Genomic DNA, 22,680 nt, shown 5'->3' with positions numbered 1-22,680 from the left:
AGAACTACTGATAGGGAGAAGCTGGAGGTTCAGGCTTCATCTGGCCTTCTCCATTACTGCAAGCCATCCCAGCCTCCCACCTCCGCACTTCTAAATACAGACAACTGAATTTTCTGTCATTGCAAGTCCTTTCCTAAACACTACGTTCAGGAAGGAATGGCAGTCCTGTCCCTGGTGAGGGATGGAGACACAGAGGTGAGGATATAGTTCTCTGTGTGGAGGGATTACCAAAGTGGATCCATCAGATCTCTCACAGGCCCAGAACAGTATTTAAAAAGCATCAGGGTCTCGCCTGACCCCCACCAAGGTCTAAGACATGGAGGAGTGGGAAACCACCTTCAGATCAAAGCAATCAACTGTTTGGAGAGGGCCATGATAAAGTACAACCTTTGGCCATGCCCATGTGGGAAAACAATGACTCTGAGCTAATAAAACAAGATCAAAGATTCAAGTGCTATGCTGAATCCCAGCCCCAGTGGAACACAGAGCAGGCAACGGCCATTACCCCATAAAATGGGCCTCCCAGTCCAGATAGTACTTCCGTAGACCAAGTTACAGTACTTAGAACCTCAACCCACCCCCACTTCCAGCTACTTTGGTAGCTGACGACAGTCCAAGCCTAGAGGAAATTTAATTAACATAACCTACACAGAAGATTAAAGAGCCAGCCCAGCAATTGGCCAGATAATGGGCACTGGGTGTTCTGACAGAGCCAGCCCTGGCTGAGCTCTACAGATGGAAGATTTAAATATCCCACACTTGTCATTTTTTAAAGGTTTACATTGGTAGCGCTCCGCAGAGAACATTCTCATTAATTTAAGATGGCAGAAATTAGCTCCTAATTTCCCTGTTTCTAAGATATTATCTGGTAACAATTCCTCTGCCATCTAGCGTAATTACTGTAATGCCGGAGGTGAACGAGCAGCTTGGCTGACCGGGAGGATGAGTGAGACGCCTGACCTCAGACACACACAGCCGAGGAGAGAGGCAATATCTTTCCAACCAAATTACATCTGTGGTAATTCTGTCTATCAACAGAAACGACTCAAAAATAAATACACTCTTAATTTGTAGCATTAAAATGCGGCAAGGAGGCTGGGCGGTGGTGGGGCACGTCTTTAATTCCAGCATTTAGGAGGCAGAAGCAGGCGGATTTCTGAGTTCGAGGCCAGCCTGGTCTACTGAGTTCCAGGACTGTCAGGGCTATACAGAGAAAACCCTGTCTTGAAAAACCAAAAAACCAAAAAAACCAAAAAACCAAAACAAAACAAAAAATGCCGCAAGGAAATACATGCAAGTCTATACAAGGAGGAGCAGGATCTATCCTGAGAAGAGTTTGGCCAGAATTCAAAGGTGGGAGGAAGGTACACACATACACACAAGTACACACACGTACACGTACACACACACACACACAGAACAAGGCCGACACAAGGCATCTGTCCTCCTGGTGGTGCAATGACCACCTGCAGTTTCCTTTTAATATCTGACCTGAGTATATCTTTAACTTCCTTCTTATTGGACCCAATTTCAGGGAGAAGGGAGAGCCACAAGTGTCTCTAAAATAGTGGAAGTCCCTGCAGGGCAAAACAGTTGAGACAGGGACATGCCTTGGCTCAGAGTTAATTATTTACCTCCACGAGCCTCCTGCCCACAGCCTGGAGACCCAGCCGAGTAGTGTGTAAGTAACACTTGAAGGCTGGGCAACAGCGTCTCTTCTGGGACATGGGCTGGAGGATCTAGGACCTCAGGCCTCCCTCCACCTTTGGCAGAGCATAAAGAGGTGGATATAGGCTTCACACAGGGAGGACTAAATGGCATACAGGAAGCCTACCTTGGGGAGTTGTTTTTCAACATGAACCCTTAAAAACAGAGTCATCATGCGCAGATGCCAGAGATATGAGCCAATATCTTTTTCCAGACCTATCCCTCACTTGAAGCTAGCTGTGAACTCTCAAGGGTACCCCAGAGTCTGCTAGAGAAGCCGGCATGCTCACCGGTCTGCCAATCACTGCCAGTCTGATCATTGGACTTTCAAACAGCAGGGCTTCCAACTGCTCGTGTCCACAAGCTTGTCCTTTAGAGAACCCAGCTCAAGGCACCGCTGGGAGGAAAGCAGTCAGCCAGTACCTGGTTTCCCAGGTCCTTTCAGACCTTGTTTCCATGGGAATCAGAAAATGCTCACGCTCAGGAACCATGCCTCTCCAAATCCACCAGCCAAACTTATAAGAACTGCAAATGAAGAGCAAGGCATGGTCCCTCTGCACCCAGTGACTACCAGAAAGCTGTCTAGAGGCTACCGTGTGTAGTACATGAGAACCTTTCAAGGGAGTATTAATTTCATATGTTCTAGGATTTTAGAGTGATGCCACAGTGTTAGGGGGGCTGGGATAGACAGAGGAAAAAAGTGGGGTCTCATGTGAGCACTTAATTATGAGGGGGGATACAATTACAAAGGACTACCAGATGTGCCCAACCCATAGCTCACATGTGGTCAAGGAGAGGTGTGAATACATCCCCTAATGCAAAAATCATAAACTTTCTCAAAACATTGTGCTTTGTGACTCTTGTGTATGTGTTCTTGTGTGTGGGTACACGTGTATGGGAGTGAACATACACGCATACTCATGCATGCAGAGGCCAGAGGTCAATGCAGTGGCCTTCTCCAATCACTCTTCCACCTTACTTTGGAGAGTTTCTCTCTCTCTCTCACTGAACCTGAAGCTCCACGATTTTGCTAGTCTGTTTGCCCAATGAGCCCCAAAGGTCCTCGCACCTCTGCCTCCTCAGCATGCCCAGCTTCTTTTAAAGACGTGGATTCAAGAATCCAAAATTAGATTCTCAAGCATGGATGTCATGTACTTTACCAATGGAGCCATCTTTCCACGGTTTTCTTTGATAACTTGATTGCACAGTCCTTGAGCATGAACTTTGTAGGTAATAGCACTGTTTTACAATGTCAGGAAGGCAGACACTCCTGCGTGAGTCTAGAAGACTGAACTTGGCATTGGAGTACCCCAAGATGTAAAGCTCTCTTCAGATGCCGGGACTGTACCAGAGCAACAGAACAGAACCATGTGACCTATGAGGTCTAACTCTAACTCACTATGCTTGCTCTAAAGCTTTCAATGTCCTGTGACCTTCTGGGCTTCCAGGAACTGGGCTGCTGTCCACAGGACAAAGGGTAAGTCTGTCACAGTTTGTTACCCTCAATTCTCTACAACACCTGTTTCCAAAGGCCAGGGGAGGCTGGGCAGTTTTCTTCGAGTAACTGTACTGGGACTGTATGGTCAACTGTGTGGAATCAAAGCAAAACGAATCAAGGACACAAAGAAGATTTTCTTTCACCAGAAACATGAAGGCAATGGATTCACCATTACAGGACAGAGATTCTACAGAATAGAAACGGGATACGTGTAACTCAGCTCCACTGATGGGTTAATGTTCAGGATATGCACTAAATTTCTGAAACCCAACAACAAAAGCAAACATTAAAAGATCCTGGACTGTACGGCGAGACCCAGCAAACACTGACATTCACCCAGGTTCTGGTATACATGCAATCAGATGCTTCAGGCTCCCCCACCTTGACTTCCCCACCACAATAGACTCAACTTCCAACTGTGAGCAAGATAAACACTTTCTCCCTTGGTTGGTTTTGTCAGAGTATTTTATCGTAGCAACAGAAAAAAACAAAACAAAATAAAACAAAACACAAGATAGCAAATTCCATGCCTTTCTTCCCAGAGTTCAATCTGCCTACTTCTCGCCCCAGCCTCTCCTGTAGTGTTCTCAGAGTGACAGGTTTGTCTTCTGTATCCTGCACTGTCCTCTGCACAAATGGACTGGCTAGAGCCAAATCCTGGCATATTGAGAGTGGAGGTCAAAGATTAAAACAATAATGTGTATTTCTCCAAACTGAGCTATTTATTTCTTGATGACTCAAGGAAGGAAGAGGAGTGAAAGATCAGCTCTGTAACTAACGAAGCCAATAGAGGTAAATGCTGGCTAATCAACGCCAAAGGAAACTCCAGCCAAAAGCTGCCAGGCTGTCCTCTATCAATATCCAGCCCTGCCTGGTAGGAACATCCCACAGGGAGTTTCACAGGCCCTTAGAACAGCTTGGCTTGGCATAATTGCTCTGGGTACTGCCTATCTTGCACTATTTGGAGAGCAGACAAGAGAGCTAAAGAAAGAGAAGCCATTCTTTTACCTAGGCACTAGGTGTCTGGAACTGGTCTGCTCAGAGGCCTGCAGAGGGGCCAATGGGTAGCAGGCCACCAAAGACTTGAAGGGAGCCACAGGCTTTTCTACTCTATGAGCTACCTGCTAGTCGGTGCATATGGGATACAGACGTGCTGCGTGGTATCGGCTCCTGTGGCGTTTGCTTGTATCCTGAGTAAGTGCTTATCTCAGGGTGGGACTCTGTGAAATGTTCACATTTATAGATAAACAAACAGGAAGCAGCTCATTCATAGTTCCGAACTCTTCTCAATTCTAACTCCACACTGAGATTTAAGGCTGATGTTCAGGGACACATTTGGAAGGAAGACCCGGAGACACCAGGTTATAACAACTGATCCAATTCTCCTAACCTGTATGTCTTAGTTGTTTTAAAGTTACTGTAATAAAATACCCCAACCAAAGTAGGAAGAATCATTTGAAGGAAATCACAGCATCTGGAGCCTGGGCAAGAAGTCACACTGCGCATTGCAATCCAGAAGCACAGAGCAATAGATGCTTGAGTTGAACACAAACACTTATTTCATTTTAATACACTCCAGGACTCTAGCCCAGGGAGTGATGCCAGCCACAGTGAACAGGTCTTCTCACCTGAAACCTGAAAATACTCAAGGTAGTGTGTGTGTGTGTGTGTGTGTGTGTGTGTGAGGGTATAAGGTAGAACCAGTGATTGACAGTCAAGCAGCAGGTTCTCTAAAGAAGGCAGGGTTCTCGCAAAGCTACAGCCAAACTGAGCAGAGCAGGTGTCCTGCTGACCCCAGGGAGCAGCATGCCCTGAGGAGCCACTGAGGAAGCACCGCCCACTGCTGTTTGTTCTTCACCAACCATAAGGCTTCTGTTCACATTTAACTTTTTGTATATATTTAAGTTGATGTGTATGAGGGGTTTGGCTGATTGCACAGCTGATATCCACAGAGATCAGAAGGCGGCATTGGATCCAGGTAAGATATTGGAGCCCCGGGTTCTGGGAACTGAACCCAGGTCCTCTGCAAAGCAGCATGTGCTCTTAATTACTGAATCATGTCTCCAGCTCCCTCCCATCCTGATTGTCCTCTCCTGTCCCCACTGCTGGAATGTTTGCCTTTCTTACTTCCCATATTCTATCCTCTTCTATCCAGTTCATATCACCTTCCTTAGAAAACTTTTCCTGGTTGTATAAACATGCATGGCCTCTGGTTTTAATCTTAGGCATCACCCATGCAATACCGTCTGACATGAAAACCATTGCTGATCCAGGGCACCAGAGAGAAGTGAGAGAGCCTGTCTGCATGGGAAGTGGCTGTCTTGAAGGGGATTCTCCTTTATGCCACCCTCAGGGGCTTTCCAGTCGTTCCAGCCCACCAAGCTGGGCTTCATTCGAATGGCCCTGTTCTTGTATCGCTGCAACCTCTATGGGTTTGGGTTGCTATTTTAAGACAGAAGCAGTCCTTCTAGGAGAATGGAATCTATTCTTAGCTTACAGAGGTCAACATAGTTGGGAGAAGAGAAGAGCAAGAGGGATGCAGCCCCGACCACACAACTTCATCTGAGTCTAGATGGGTCTGATATGATAATGCCAGCAAGACTCCCTTGAAGCCAGCCATAGGACAGCCAGAGAGGGGCTGTGGTCTGCAGTCAGTCAGTTCTTGGTGGCAGCCTGGATAGAGAAAGCCAGTCTCCTGATGTCTCGCCATGAATACATCCCTCCAAGCTATGTGGCCTCACCCTCAAGAGATCAGTCGTAAATAAAGGCCTGTCAGTTCCCTCTAGAATCCAGAAGGAGGAGAGCTCACACAAATGCTAACATATAGCACTAGTCAACGCAGAACTGGGCAAAATCAATATTAAAGTGGTCACCTCAGTTGAGGACAGTGAGATCAAGAGGTTGGTTGAAATAGAACCTAGCAGATACAAAAACTGACAGAGGCTTCCAGAACGAGGATGGACCGCCCATTTCCTTCTCAGGGTCTGTTTCCTGGAAGTAAAAATGGATACCTAATCTGACCATGGTGGTAAACACAGCTGTAATCTCTCTAACTGGGAAGCTGAAGCACGAGGAACTCAAGTTTGAAGCTACTCTAGACCACATATAAGGCTGTATCTTAAGAAAAATGATGCTATAGAGGTTTGTGATAGGGACAGGGATATCAGTGTTTTGACAGGGTACCATGTCCCTTAGGAACTGTCACCTGTATTGTAAAACACTTGGCATGTCTGTTTGGGGTTTGGGGCTAACAGCCCCAAAGGCACCTACAACTCATTAACTCTCCTGGCTGGAACCATTGGGAATCCACGGAGTCTGTTGCTGCTCCCTAATGTCAACAGGAACATACTTATGACCATCAGGTAGAGTGAACCCTAGGGATGCAGGCTTACCCATAGATATCCAGAACCCCGATGAAGGAGTGCTGCTTAAGGGAGGTGTGCAGGGCTTTGTTGATGTGCTCCACAATCCAGGAGAACAGCTGAGCATAGATGTGCTTGGCTAAGGCATCACGTGCATTGACCACTTGCTGCAGGGACATGGTCTTGACGTAGGTCTCTGAGGTGGTGACCAGCTTCCGATGACACAGCCAGTGCTCCATCTGGCTGTGCTCTATTCCTAGCAGGCTGCAGAAGTTGCTCAAGTGTTCATCCTGGGGCTGAGGAAAGGAAGGCAGGGTCAGGAGGTGTACTGGTTGGGTTGGTGTAGCAACTCGACACAAGCTGGAGTTATCACAGAGAAAGGAGCCTCCTTTGAAGAAATGCCTCCATGAGATCCAGCTGTAGGGCATTTTCTCAATTAGTCATCAAGGGGGGAAGGGCCCCTTGTGGGTGGTGCCATCCCTGGGCTGGGTTCTCTAAGAAAGCAAGCTGAGCAAGCAAGGGGAAGCAAGCCAGTAAGTAACATCCCTCCATGGTCTCTGCATCAGCTCCTGCTTCCAGGTTCTTTCCCTGTGTGAGTTCCTGTCCTGCCTTCCTTTGGTGATGAACAGCAGTGTGGAAGTGTAAGCTGAATAAACCCTTTCCTCCCCAACTTGCTGCTTGGTCATGATGTTTTGTGCAGGAAGGCAAACCCTGACTAAGACAGGAGGGGAATGGGAGATAGACTCCTGTGCACACGTTCCATCTTACTAGAGGCCAGGTGCCCCCATGGAGCCCTGTCTCTGCCCCCACACCCCATATCAGGTAAGTGTAGAGCCTGGGCGGTATGGCTTAGACTGATCCTCGAACCTGCCAATGACCACATTATGAGGACTTAACAAGGTAAACCACTGTGCATCATGTTTGTGCCCTTCCTGATCTGCCAGGTAACTGGTTGGAGGGGTCAGCACGGATGAAGGGAACAGCCTATGAACTGACAGCTTAGGAATGTAGAAGTGGTCCAGAGTCAAGAGCCAGAAAGTAGCAGGCACAAGCTGAGCATGCAGGAGGCATCTGCAGAGGGCGCAGGTACCACTTACAGAACCCAGCCTCCAGCACAAAGCCCTTCGCATAAAAGCTCTAGGTCTGCCTGGCACTCAGCTACCATCTGCCTCCAGGCTTTAGTCCCCCTTCTGTAACAGGGACCGGATTAGTGACTGTCTTATAGGTAGGCAGGACATAGGAAGCATCCTGGTGTTTTACACTCTAGTTCTCTAAAGCGTAGGTGAGTTCAGTGGGTGTGTTCAGATGTGCTGGGAAGAGACAAATCCAAACCTAGTGGACAGCGACTCTCAGCAATGAGAGCATGGAGACAGGCTCCACAATATACCTACTGGCTTCCCAGCTACCACAGAGGGCCTCCTTTGGGTCCTGACTTGTGCTTACCAGTCATACCACCTGGCTTTTGGACTACTAGAAAAACAAAAGTCCCCACAGGGATGTACCTCGCTTCATTAAACCATCTAAGTCTCTTGGAAAATCCCTGCTGCCTATTCAGGAAACCCCACAGAAAACGTCTCGGCCCTGTGGTTAATCACACCCTCATCTTGTACTTGGGCAAAGTGGCTAAGCCAGCTTAGTAACTTTGAGGCTAGAGGAGAATCTGTTACATTCAGAACATGATTTCCTAATGGCTCTAGATTGTTTATGGGTCTCATTTTCTGATGAGGCTGCCTGCAGCATTGAAATGAAGGCTTACCTAATAAAAAATTAACATAGACAATGTTATAACTTCCCCCTTCACATCATATCTGCAGGCCATTTGCACCTCTCAATATGTAACCATCTGGCCAAAGCAAATATTAAAATAAGGTGTTAGAAAAGAATGTCCCAGCCGGGCGTGGTGGCGCACGCCTTTGATCACAGCACTTGGGAGGCAGAGGCAGGTGGATTTCTGAGTTCGAGGCCAGCCTGGTCTACAGAGTGAGTTCCAGGACAGCCAGGGCTACACAGAGAAACCCTGTCTCAAAAAAAACCAAACCAAACCAAAACAAAACAAAACAAAACAAAAAAAAAACGAAAAGAATGTCCCTCCCCCAAATCTCGAGAACAGTGTGTTCCCCAACCATGGGTAGGGATACAGACAGGAGAGAGCATTAACTGTGTTAATTCTCAGACTCAGCTGGACCAAGAATTCTCATCTCTGGGGTCAGGCTCCTGCTTGGGAGCTGCCATTCTGGTCTACCCTGTATTACTCAGCTGAGGAGAGTCAGGCTGAGGAAAGGCCCCTGAACCCCCAAGCCAGGCCTCTTGAGTAGGCTGGGCTTGGCATGCAGAGATCCATGCTTCCCACTCACTAAGCGGTTAACGGTGTCGTGGCTACTTCTGGCCACAGGGTCCATCGGCAGCCACCCTACCCATGCCTGCTCCAACATAATGTTACCATTCAGGGTAGAATTTGGAGTCTGCTTGGCAGGCAACAAGTTCATAGGTGGCGAGTGTCCAATTTGTTCATCTGACCTATTTTTAGGGATTTCTTAATCGCTAGGCACACACTACAGACAGATCCGCTGACATTTGAGTGGTTTGCTTGTAGCAAACAACATGGGCCTGTCCCCCCCCCCCCCCCCCCCCGTGCCCTCTTCTCTTCCCCACTCCTTTCCCCTCTCCCCCTCCTTTCTCTTGCTAGAGTGCGGCAGAGACGGAACCACAGTAAGGGAGGTAACTCTTTAATAGCCACCAGGGAACAGGTTTCTAGACACCACAGTGGGACTACTTCTGACTGTTGATTAAAGGTACTAACAGAAACTGATTGAACGTCATGCAATTACATTTAAGCATAATTAGATGATGATAAATCCATTAAAACAGTCAGCATTAAAGACAGCAGCTCAGTTTTATGGGCCTGCATTGCCAAATTCAAGGGGAAAAAATGGCCTCTGGTGTCCAACTAATTGGACAGCGTTTCATCTCCGAGGTAACCCTGGCAATCATGGAACACAGTCCCATGCCTTAATTAAAAGTAAAAATTCCAGAGCAGAAGGCACGCGGCTTGGAAGCAGACAGCAAGCCCACCTATGGGCCTGCAGAGCATACGGGGGATCCCCCTGAAAGGCGTCCTCGGCGGCAGACTTCTCAAGCTCACACTTGGCCTGAGCACTGTGTTCAGGACCCACTGGGTCACTGGCAGGTGTGTGTGTGTGTGTGGCCCAAGTCTTTTGCTAAAAAAATTCAGTTGAGTAAGCGAGAGGGAGTGGTACGGGAATAGAACCAGCCTGTGCCTGTCCTGGCAGGGACATTAGTCATCCTGCCCTTTAAGAAAGAGGTTCTTCTCTGTGGATTTTATTTAGGTTTACTCGGTCTTTAGTAGGTGTTGCTCTATGTAGAAAGAGGCAGGTCCTTAAGGTCTATTCTGGCCCCAACAACCAGAATGGTACTGGTTTAGAACTTAGCACCATCAGCTCCGAGTGAAAGCCTTCCTGTAGGGCTCTGTTCTCTTTCCACTCACAGTGTATGGAGGAGGAAAGGACATAGGGAGGGGAGGGAACGTCTCTAAAGTTAGATCCCTGAGAAATGGCGGGGTCAGGATTTGAACCCTGGCAACCCTGATGCTGTCATGACTCCCACAGCCTAGACCTTCAACCCATGCTAACAAGCCTCCCATCTCAGCTCTCACCTGATGGTCCCATCTTTGTGCAGACCTCACAAATACAGGTGACACAGTATATATATCAAGCAGAACACAATAGATGTGGCCCTACAGTTTAGTGGTGGTGGTGGGGAACAGGCACTGGTGACAATGACTCCCCCCGACCCCTGCTCCTCATCTGAATGCCCAGGAGTGAAGGACTATCAGTGACACTGTACCTACAAGCCCAAGGCTGGACTTTCTAACAAAGTGGCCATGGTCCTCCGGGACAGTGCTCAGAGCTTTGCTTCCTCAGTGGTACCCACTGAGCTCTGTCTCATCCACACTGGCATCCATTCTTATTACCATCGGAGCCTAGACAGCCTCAATGAATCACCAGCTATCCATTCTAGAGTGCCTAGTGGGCCATGCATACTGCAGAGGTGACTAAGAACACAGACTTACTGCCCTCTCGGTTTGGAAAAGGAGGAGAGGAGGGAAGGAGGGAGGGAGAGAGAGGGACAGAGGGAGAGAGGGACAGAGGGAGAGAGGGACAGAGGGGAGGGAGGGAGAGAGGGATAGAATGGAGGGAGGGAGAGAGGGGTGGAGGGAAGAAGAGAGGAAGGGAGGAAGGGGCAGGGAGAGAGAGAAGGGAGGGAGAGAGGGAGAAGGAAAGGGGGAGAGGGAGGGAGAGGAAGAAGGGAGAGAGAGGGAGAGGAAGAAGGGAGAGAGGGAGAGAAAGAGAATATAATCACACAAGGAATGCAAAATCATTGTGCTAAGACTCGGGAGCAAGGGAGGCTAAGAGTGCTGTGAGAATGCATGGCAAAGGGGCTTAGTGTGCTGTGAAGCCTGAGCCTTGACCTCCAGCAACGCACACACCAAAAACAACCCAACAAAAGCTCTGTGACCAGGAGTGTGGCTCTGAGACCACTGGCAAGAACAGGGGTGGTACGTGGCTAGAGATGAAGGAAATATTGCTCACCTCTCTTGCATGTCCCCAGCCAAAGCCAGGGATTTGTCAATGCGTGTCCTCCCAGTCTTCCCTGTCCTTCCCTTGCAGGACACAGCTTCCCTAAAGATACATAGGGCGTTTTCTAGGAAGGGGTGTACAGAAGGGAGGCATAAACACTGCACACTTTCTCCCTATGGCAAAGGGCCAACTCTACACCAGCCTCAAACACTCACCGCTAGTGTCAGCTAGGACTTGTCTTCACCAGGGAGATTACCTGTCCTTACCATCAAAGCACCATGGCTGCCATCTCTACTACGCCTGTAGGCTCTGGCCACCCTACGGTACACACATGCACAGCAATTCGTGAATGTCAGATGTCAGAGATGGCTCTGGGATACTTACTGCAGGCTCCTGAATCTGTACCTTTCTTAGAGGTACGGGGGAAACCTCAAAGCTCTCACGTGGGGATGGAGGGCAGGTTGGAGAAGAGCTCTGTTGAACCTAAAGAGCTTTAATCTTTCTTTCCCTGAAGGTAGGAACATTTTAAACTTCTGCTAACTCTTGTCCTACACAGACAGCAATGGCCATAAGTGGGAAGGGCAATGGCTGTGCTTGTGGCTGGAATGGACACACACACATCTGAATTCTCTAGTGATATGTGTCCTTTTCCTAGAATCTGGCTATTTAAATTCCACATCCCGAGCGAGAAATAAGAATTGCACTTAGTGCTTCCTTCGAGGCTAACCACAGATAGGCACAGAAGTAAAACCATGGTAGATGTACTTATACAAGGCCAGAGTGGAGTTTTAGCTCTGGCCAACAGCATTGAGTTTCAGAGAGGACACAGATAGATAGAAATTGCCGTCTGTCCCACCAACATAAGCTCTCTCCAGCATCCTTATCCCACATAACCACCTTCTGTCTACCACATGTCATCTGTGACATTAGGCTCTAGGGAAAAAGAGACCTTTAGGAGCCTTTAAGGACCTGTCAGAGCTGGTAGGACCTTGACTGAGAGGCCTCACTTAATATTCTGTCTTCGATGGGGAAAAGATTCGTCAGTGCCGTCCCGTCCTGGCTACCGGGTTAGAATGCAAGCTCTTTAGAAGCAGTCACCAACTATGGTGTCCAACCCTCCGTTTGCTTGCTGCAAAGACTTCATCAGCCTGGAACCCATGTGGTACTCAATAGATTGATGACATGTCGTAGAAGTCTATGTACCTCAGAGTACTTGGAAAATAAACCCATCAGACAAATTTATTGACTGGCCACTAAATCCCTTGCCCCAGTGATAGAAACCTGAAGGCAGCCGATTTGAAATGAATTGGTTCTTTAAAAAAAAAAATTATCAGAGAGAAAACAGAAGTCATTACTGCTTAGAATAAATAACCCAGGGGTGCCCTCTAAGCACGGAGGCCAATGCCCGTGGTATCAGGCTGGAGGATCCGAGTTGACTGTGCACATTTTATCTCTGGCGCCACTTACTGCAATGCTGCAGGAATCCCCGTCCCGCTCAGACTGAATCTCCACACTTCCAAGGTGCAAGATAGAAGCAATTATCTTAAAGATGCTTATTTGATGGGAATCCCGCACTCCTGAAGGGCAAAAACAAAACAAAACAAAATAAACATGACACTCGACATCTGTGCTACGATAGAAAGGACTTTTTACCCTTTACAAGGACTTTAAAAATTGTTTGATTTTCCTTCCTTCCTGGGTTAGGGTTAATGACTCCTAAAAGCAGACAGGCCAAGTCATTACCACTCAAAGCAGCCTCTCCGAGGCAGAGGGGCTCCCGGATTGAAGGGGCAATGTCCTTGCTGATTGTCTGGATCACACCAGATGGGGCTCGTTGTCATCTGAGCTTCTCTAAGGGCACGGAGGGGCAGCGGTAGGATTGACTCATTTTGGACTTCATTTCAACCAGATACTTTATGGATGTTTTTATGAGTTTAATAAGGGTGGCCATTTATCTGTAGTTGTTTTTTTCCAAACCTAATATCCGGCAAACATCTGTGGCACAAACCCAGGGCCAACAGGGGAAAAGAAAAGAGAACCTTCCACTATCCCTGGGATTACGGTTCTAGGGACTGGCCGCCAGCTGGCTTATGGCCGGTGCCAGCTCAGGGTAGCTGTCCTATATCTTCTATGCACGCCCCAACATGACAGAAACGCACACAGCCCAGAAACACTATGGCCACAAACTTGATCGTCACCTTTGCTCTTTGCCTAGACCAGTTACCCAAGGCACATCTCCTAAAATTTAGGTTTAGTTCGAAGGCATTAGTTCTTTCTACATTTCAGAAGATCTCACACTTATTAGCGAAGCTGACAGGACAGTATGACGAATGTTAGTATAGTCACCTTCTATTGAAGAAAAGGCAGTAGCTCCCCCGGCTTCCTCCTCAGTCACATCTCCTTACCCTTTACTCTAGCTACCACAGCCAGCGCAACTGCATATAAATGGGAGGCAAAGACAGGGCTTCCTAGGATTAACAACCACCTCAGGGAATCCACAAAGTGCACAGACCAACCATAAGCTAAGTAAGCCCCTGTTATTACCATGATCTCAGTAAGCCCCTGTTATTACCATGGGCCCTCTGAACAAGCCCTGTGTACTGCAGGAAACAGAAACCAAACACCCCATGATAAGCAACTATAAACAGTGAGTGACCCAACAGGACAGTCAGAGCCCTAAACCCAAGGCTGAGGAGAACCATGAAGAGAAAATGGAAAGACTGCAGCGGCCAGAGAAGCAGGGTGCCTGCTCTTGGCATGACGGGGAAGCTGCGTCATTAATTTCAGCCATATGAGAGAGAGATAAAGGAGACCTGCACAGCAACCACTGTAGGTGGCATGCTAGTGAGGATGGGATATGTCACGAGGTCCTGTGCTTAGATAACTGGCTACAGGTAACCTACGGTTGCTAAGGGAGGGGAAATCAGTTTTGGCGGAGAGGCGCTCCCTGCTAGGTTACCTAATCCCAGTGGTCAGTCTCAACAATGTACATAGAAGCCACATTGGATGGTCTGAATACACACACATAGATAACGGAAATAGTTAAATAAAGAGACCATAAATTTGAAAATGAGTGTTGGGGGGAGCACAGGATGGGTTCTCGGGGAACATGAGGAGTAGGAATGATGTAAATACAGTAGTGATTTAAGAAATTCTAGAGAAATTAATTTTTTTAAATCACCAATTAAACTTAAGATTAAAACAAGGGCCAACAGTCCATGCCCACAGCACACAGGGTGTTTGTATAAACCCACATAACAGCCACACCCACTTGTTTTACCTGAAGTTAGTGGCAGGCTACTATAGCAGAGATGAGCAGAAGCAACAGAAACCACATACGTCACAGGGCCTAAATAAACTCTATTATCCTGTATTTTAAGATGACATATTTACAACCTTGGTAATTAAGAATGAGGACATCTATTAGAGGGGAGTGAAGAAAGTCTTACTAAAAGAATTCTGTAAATGTGATCGACTTTGAGAACTAAAGCATTTGTCTTAAGAGTCTGGGGGGTATCTGCCCCCTCCGACCAGCTCCAGCTCATTGTCACAGCTGCCCAGAATGGGCACCAACCCCACAGTGGGTGCATCTCCTGTTGGCAAGCTGGGCAGAACACATTCTGCTCACCATCAGGCACCTTCCTAAGTCTCCGACTGTGGAGAACAATAGGGTGTGTGATGCTGGGGAAAGTGAGACAGACAGACATCAACATAGTCTCTATGTCCCCTCCCCTCCCCTTGACTCCCCTCAGCGAACTGTTCTGTGCCGATGGCAGGGCACCAGGGTTCTGAACAGAGGTCCCCTCAGTGATACAAAGGCAGCAGAAAGGTGGTCTCCATCCTGGTTCTGATCTCCCCCCGGCCCCCAGGCATTACCTGGGAGCCCAATAACTTCCTTGCTAAGCATGCATTGAGCCTATGGGCCCACCATGCTCAGGGCAAGCACAGGGTGCTGGTCCTGAGTCTTGAGCACACTTCCCCCTCCTCCTGGACAGGTCTGAAGTTCACCTACATGCCGGGTTCCTCTACCCATCAGTCCCTGTGATGTTTGGCCCCTTGTGCTAGCCAAAGCAGCACTTCCTTTGCCTCTGTGTCCTCTGTCCTCAGTCCACTTTAGCCTTGTCCACAACTCACTGTGGACTGCTCTGGTTATCATGGTACTGTCTTCTTTCTGGGATAACCGAGAGGGTTTTCTGCTCCTGATAGTTCACAGGTGTAAAAGATGAATTCTACTCATGCCTCAGCTACGCAGAGAAGTGACCGTAGTACACAAGCCCTCTATCTCTTCCCTGTAGAGACGAGGGTGTGTCCAGCTTTTCACGTTTAATTTGGACACTGACAGAACTTGGCTTATACCATAGAACTGAACAGATGCTGTTGTGAGCAACCTGACAGAGAATCCAGATGCTTCATCCCTGTCCCGGAAGGGATGGGGAAGATGTAGGGGCCATCTGAGTCACTGTCTGACTGCCTTACACTTCCCTTCCCCTGGCTGCAGGCCCCAGGACTGACTGTTCTATCTTCCCAATCAAAGATTTACTCTTTATCTCATCAACTTGGGGGGGGGGAGCTTCCCTCCAAAACAGGCTGGGGACAGGGACAATTCTCTCTAGCTCTCCTGAGCCCCTCTGTTACTGAAGGTCACAGAGAACTCCCTGCTTTGAGGATTGAAACACCCATGGCTAGCATGCCAGCATTGCATGGGCCACAGAGGTCTGCTTCAGCTCAGATCCCGTGGCTAGTGCCCAGGTGGTCTGGCTCAGTGAGAGGGTTTTCATGGGGTACACACTGCCTGTGAGCTCAGACCACGGCACACAAAGACATGGCTACACTTTTCTCCATGTGTTTCAACAGCTAACCAAGTGATGGGATACTTTGCAGTGCCCGGCTCAAAACTTTATTTCTGAGAAATTTCCCTGTGGGCTGACAGAGATGAGGGTCTAAGGAGACACTCACAAGGCTCAGAGGACTTAGCAGGTAAGCCAGTAAGACCTCGCCTTGCTCTCCCCCACCCCTGCCCATGGGACAGGCGACTGTCACTCAGAAGGTTCCTTACCAAGGAGTGTGAGAGCTTGTCTAGTCTTCTCAAAGTCGTCTGCATCATTCACACCCTCGATGGTCGTGTTTCCTCCATGGGCTGTATAGAAAAAGTCCTCTGCGCATGCTGCGGGAGGCAAGAAGGAAGGCGTGAGGCATTAGAGAGAGCTCCATTCCTTATCACCCGCAGAGCTCCACCTCGGCGGATGCCTCCTCTAGCGCACGATAGCTCACTACGAGTTCTGTTGTTGGCCTGACGTATACTTTGTATACGTCAAAGAATACTTTGTCCACAATGGGAAATGGGAGAGAAAACTGAATCAGAAGAAACTTGTATTATATTCAAAGTGTGTGGCTGTGTGCGTGTAAGACTGGCATGGTGAGCAGGCTAACCAGGTCGCGGGAAGTCCAGTCCACCATCGTTCAATTCAGATCTGAGTTTTCCAAGGGCCTAACAAGGAAAACATATACCTAGAGTGGCATCCTAGAATCTCATCCGGCTGGCCGTAGGAGAGCCTCATCCAGCAGTCACATATGACTAATGAGGGGCAGTGGAGGGTGGCAGGGACTTGATTTTCTCTATTTTACAAAGTCCTCACACACAGGAGCTACTCAGATGTAAGGACAAGGAAGGGCTGATATCCTTCTGTGTTTTCTCACCTCTGGGGCTCCATCTCCCTCAGCCATGCCTCTGACAGCCTTGACAGCTAGTAAGAAAGGGGAGTCAGTGCCGTGTTTTACAAGTGAGAGATGAGCTTAGCAGAGGGCAAATATCCAGCAAGCGCGGGCAGTGACTGACTGTAATGAAATGTATTGGTGGTGGTGGTGGTGGGGGGTGTCGAGGAGATGGCTCAGCAGTTAAGAGGGAGCTCTGGCCAGGCACATGCCTGTAATCCCAGTACTTGGGAGGCAGAGGCAGGCAGATTTCTGAGTTTGAGGCCAGTCTGGTCTACAGAGTGAGTTCCAGGACAGCCAGGGCTATACAGAGAAACCCTGTCTCAAAAACCAAAATCCCAAAACCAAAAACCAAATTAAAAACAAGAGCAAGTTCTGCTCTTGCAGGGGATACATGTTTGATACTAAGTATCTGTCTGTGCTAGGAGGCTCAAAACCTCCTGGAACTCCCAACTTGTGAGAACCAGAAGCCTCTGGCCTCTGGGGGCACTGGCACTCTTTTTTTTTTTTTTTTTTTTTTTTTTTAAAGACTATTTATTTACTATATGTAAGAGGAGAAAGTAGGGAAAAGCCTTGAAGATATGGGTACAGGGGAAAAATTCCTGAATAGAACAGCAATGGCTTGTGCTGTAAGATTGAGAATCGATAAATGGGACCTCATAAAATTGCAAAGCTTCTGCAAGGCAAAAGACACCGTCAATAAGACAAAAAGGCCACCAACAGATTGGGAAAGGATCTTTACCTATCCCAAATTGGATAGGGGACTAATATCCAATATATATAAAGAACTCAAGAAGGTGGACTCCAGAAAATCAAATAACCCCATTAAAAAATGGGGCTCAGAGCTGAACAAAGAATTCTCACCTGAGGAATACCGAATGGCTGAGAAGCACCTGAAAAAATGTTCAACATCCTTAATCATTAGGGAAATGCAAATCAAAACAACCCTGAGATTCCACTTCACTCCAGTCAGAATGGCTAAGATCAAAAATTCAGGTGACAGCAGATGCTGGCGAGGATGTGGAGAAAGAGGAACACTCCTCCATTGTTGATGGGATTGCAAGCTGGTACAACCACTCTGGAAATCAGTCTGGCGGTTCCTCAGAAAATTGGACATAGTACTACCGGAGGATCCCGCAATACCTCTCCTGGGCATATATCCAGAAGATGTCCCAACCGGTAATAAGGACACATGCTCCACTATGTTCATAGCAGCCTTATTTATAATAGCCAGAAGCTGGAAAGAACCCAGATGCCCCTCAACAGAGGAATGGATACAGAAAATGTGGTACATTTACACAATGGAGTACTACTCAGCTATTAAAAAAATGAATTTATGAAATTCCTAGGCAAATGGATGGACCTGGAGGGCATCATCCTGAGTGAGGTAACCCAATCACAAAGGAACTCGCACAATATGTACTCACTGATAAGTGGATATTAGCCCAGAAACTTAGGATACCCAAGATATAAGATACAATTTGCTAAACGCATGAAATTCAAGAAGAACGAAGACCAAAGTGTGGACACTTTGCCCCTTCTTAGAAATGGGAACAAGGCACCCATGGAAGGAGTTACAGAGACAAAATTTGGAGCTGTGATGAAAGGATGGACCATCTTGTGATTGCCATATGCAGGGATCCATCCCATAATCAGCTTCCAAACGCTGACATCATTGCATACACTAGCAAGATTTTGCTGAAAGGACCCAGATATAGCTGTCTCTTGTGAGACTATGCCGGAGCCTAGCAAACACAGAAGTGGATGATCACAGTCAGCTATTGGATGGATCACACGGCCCCCAATGGAGGAGCTAGAGAAAGTACCCAAGGAGCTAAAGGGAACTGCAACCCTATAGGTGGAACAACAATATTAACTAACCAGTACCCTGGAGCTCTTGTCTCTAGCTGCTTATGTATCAAAAGATGGCCTAGTCGGCCATCACTGCAAAGAGAGGCCCATTGGACTTGCAAACTTTATATGACCCAGTACAGGGGAACCCCAGGGCCAAGAAGGGGGAAAATGTAAACGAGGAAAATACCTAATTAAAAAAAAAAAAGACTATTTATTTACTATATGTAAGTACACTGTAGCTATCATCAGACACCCCAGAAGAGGGCATCAGGTCTCATGGATGGTTGTGAGCCACCATGTAGTTCCTGGCACTGACACTCATGTATGCATATCCACACACATATACAATGTTTAAAAAAATCTCTTTGGGACATACAAAATAAGAGGACAGACAGCTAGTGGCACCACATGCTCTGAGTGTATGGAGCTTGGCTTTGACGGAATGCCAAGACTGGGCATGTGCTGCTTCTCCTCTTGCCCTGAAACCTCCCCACGGAATTCTTTGCCTGAGACCTGGACATGCAGATTGAATGCATATCAGGTAACTACACTCCACAGCAGCTCCACGCCTTTCAACATCATGCATGCCCTTTGATTTATCTCCCAAGAACATCTATGGTCCATTTCCTTTCTCCCTGCTGACTACCATTGCTGTGGGTCTGACCTTCAGCCAGTATCATCTAGGGGAACGTTGTGAAAGATTCTAAAGCTGTCTTTGTGTTTTGCTCACATTCTCTCAAACCCAGCGTGCAATGCTGGTAACGTCAGCCACATCCCTCTCCTGCACAAAGCCCTTCAGCAGTCTCACTACCCTCAAGGCAGAGGTTCTTGTCCTAAACCTTTTGAGACATGACCACTCCCACTCCTCCAGATCCCTGTTCTTTTTCTGTCTTTGTTTTCTACACAGTCGCCTCACTCAACCTGTCCTTTTGCCATGTTGTCAACCACCCCTATGCACCTCTCCCTTCCTGTCTCTATCCACATCCTGGTGCTCGGACAGAACACCGACGTTCCAGGCCATGGTGAATTCTGCTGACAATTCTGGAAATTGCTGTGGGTCTAACCTAAACACAGCCAGGCCCAGCTGAAAAGTATCAGAGAGCAACAACAAAACTTTATGTTGACAAGACAGCCACAACTACAATAGGCTAGACCAATACTTGAACAGGAATAGAGAGGCCTGCATAGACCATCCACTGTATAAGAGAGTTTCCCTGGAGGATTAACTTAGATGAACTCTTAGATGAATGGAGCCAAGACTCTTGAACTGGAAGAGAAAGGAATCTATCCATTTAGAGGTTCAACAGAGGTACATTTTATGACTTATACTCAAAACATACTTAGCCCCTTCATAGCTAATTACTTCATGAGCTGCGTGTGCTGAGCAATAGACCCCAAAGGCTAATAAAGCAATCCCTCCTCTCACACTGACATTTCAAAACAGCTTACCTCGTGCCTTTCTCAATGCTGCCTAAGAACGGCTTACTATGTGTGCTCCCACTTTTCAGCATGTAAACTGAGGACTCCAGATGCTAAGAGGTTGCACAGGCTTAACACAGATGACCAGGACGGGGAGCCCACGACTTGAACAGTCAATCCATTGAAGAGATGACTGATCTTTAGCATCCTATGACTTTGATTTTTCTCTTTTCTTTTCTTTCTTTTCTTTCTTTCTTTTTTTTTTTTTTTTAAAAAAAACTCATTACTGAATGTCAGCCAAGACAGCAGAGTCACTGGAGACTAAAGGGGGACATCTGGCTTCGACATCGGAGGGAAGGCATTTGCAGCATCTTCAAAAGATCCTTCACTGTCAACAGCTAGGGCCCTGCTGCCTGCTGTCCTGAGTCTGACAGAACACCCCCACCTTTCCTGCTCTGCATTTCCAAACTCTCAGGCTGAGGCTCTACATTGCAGATGCCACCTGCCAGAGCCTCTGACTGCCATCAACAAGGTCATCTCTTTCCCCTCTGCGTCTACTTGCCCCAGTCACTAGTTATCACACAACAGACCCTGTTAGTAAGAGACAGGCAAGGGGCATACAGTTAGCCCTTCCCTATCTGCCTGGCTGGATGCAGCTTGGTTCTCCTCCAGTCAGGTCCACGAAACCAGCGCGCTCCTTCCTACCCACAACTCCTTCTCTCATCATGTAGTTGTAATACCTTTCTTTTCCTCTTTGCCCCCTCCCTCTAAGAATTTCCAAGTATAGGTATACACCCACAATGTCTATTAGCTGGGTTGACTAGACAGACACCAGCCCCAGCAATGAACAAATCAGAACGAGGCCATTATTCTTTGACTGGAGCACCGAACATCAAAGGTCAATGTTGAAGAGCTTGGACCTCACGGGGGTGGGGGGGGGGAGGCTGTACTCTGACCTGTGCAAGGTCACAGTGACTCATAAAACTGAATTAGTGGGGCTGGAGAGATGGCTCAGTGGTTAAGAGCACTGACTCCTCTTCCAGAGGTCCTGAGTTCAATTCCCAGCAACCACAAGGTGGTTCACAACCACCTGTAACAGGATGCTCTCTGATGCTCTCTTCTGGCATGTCTGAAGACAGCTACAGTATATATATATATATATATATATATATATATATATATATGTATATATATATATATATATATATATATATATATATATATATATACACACATACATACATACATATTTTAACACATCCATGAGAGTAAATGGAAAGGGACAAGAACCTGACCAGCCCTTACTCTAAAACAAAATTTTCATAGGACTTTGTGAATTTCCCTGAACTGTAGGAGAGCTGATATTAAAATCTGGTTCCCTAACTGGTTCTTGATTTGATCAATAAAGAAGGCAAGAGCCAACTGTTAGGCAAAAGGGGAATGGTGGGATTTCAGGGTCCCAGGAGGAAGAGAAGGGAGGCAGGGAAAGGGAGGCTTTTTGGCATGTTTTGGAACGGGAGGCTACAACCCAACCATGCAAGATCTTGGGTGGCTGGAAACAGTGGCTTCTGCTATCAGTGGTTGACTGAAATAGTTTAGCTGATCAGAGCCCAGTACTTGTACCATCTGGCTAGTTTTTTGTTTTTTTTGAGACAGGGTTTCTCTGTATAGCCCTGGCTGTCCTGGAACTCACTTTGTAGACCAGGCTGGCCTTGAACTCAGAAATCGGCCTGCCGCTAAAGCTATCTAGTGTTTTCCTTCCTCAGAGCTAGGTGGGCAGGAGCGCAGCCAGAGTGATAGCTGGTGGCTTGGCAAAGCTAACCCAGAGGGTCTGATGAAGTGTGGACAGCAGCTCCCAGATTTTCCAGGTTAAGGTTGGTTGAGTTCGATCCTGGGCTAAGCCAGATGGAGCAAAGGGAATTGGGAGAGGTTGGAGTGCGGGCTGTGACACCAGGCAAGGAGGTAGCAGGTGGCATGGTTTTTAAAATTACAGGCAGCATGTGATCCCTTTAAGCATACAGAACAATGGGATGGAGGAAGGACATGGGTTACAAGACACAGCCATGTCCTCCACCTTCCAACAAATGTACAAGTTATGAAGGGGCACTAGACTTGCAGAGATTTTTGTATAATGCGTTTTAGGTTCCGAACAAGAGACAGATTACAGTGTCTGGAGAATCAATGGAGCTTCAGGCTAGTCCTTCGTTTATTTGACTTTCCCAGCTATTTATCAGGATTATCAAGGAAACCAAAAACCAAGCTTTAGGGCTCACAGCCAATCTACCCACAGGCCACAGGGAGCCTCATAAGAGCTTATCATGGGCTCTTCATTTCACTCCAAGATGCTCTCTGAGATGTAAGAAATTGATTGAATTGGGTAATTTTCAAGGATTCTGGCAGAAGCTCAGAGAGCCCATACCTTGCACAAACAGAAAATAAGGAAAAGACATTCTAAACCTCAATACAACTCATGTAAATGAAAAAATTAGACAACTTCTCTATGACAAAGTGGCCAGCCAGATAGACCTTG

General features: G+C 47.4%; 1 protein-coding gene across 3 annotated transcripts in view; it reads right to left on the bottom strand.

Annotated features, from left to right (window-relative positions):
• The window catches only part of Myo5b (myosin VB), a 314,278-nt gene that overhangs the window by 112,197 nt on the left and 179,401 nt on the right, over positions 1-22,680 (bottom strand). For all 3 annotated transcript variants that reach the window (XM_085833555.1, XM_029472031.2, XM_021150180.3), the window contains exons 8-10: positions 16,222-16,329; positions 12,633-12,742; positions 6,598-6,863 (exon numbers count right to left, since the gene is read on the bottom strand). In XM_085833555.1, coding sequence (XP_085689681.1) covers positions 6,598-6,863; positions 12,633-12,742; positions 16,222-16,329 — 484 coding nt within the window. The remainder of the gene's footprint in view (positions 1-6,597; positions 6,864-12,632; positions 12,743-16,221; positions 16,330-22,680) is intronic.

This window comes from Mus caroli, unplaced genomic scaffold (assembly GCF_978045245.1).
Source record: "Mus caroli unplaced genomic scaffold, Mus_caroli_1 scaffold_19, whole genome shotgun sequence".
NCBI lineage: Eukaryota > Metazoa > Chordata > Mammalia > Rodentia > Muridae > Mus > Mus caroli.
This window is presented reverse-complemented; position numbering and strand designations above follow the sequence as displayed.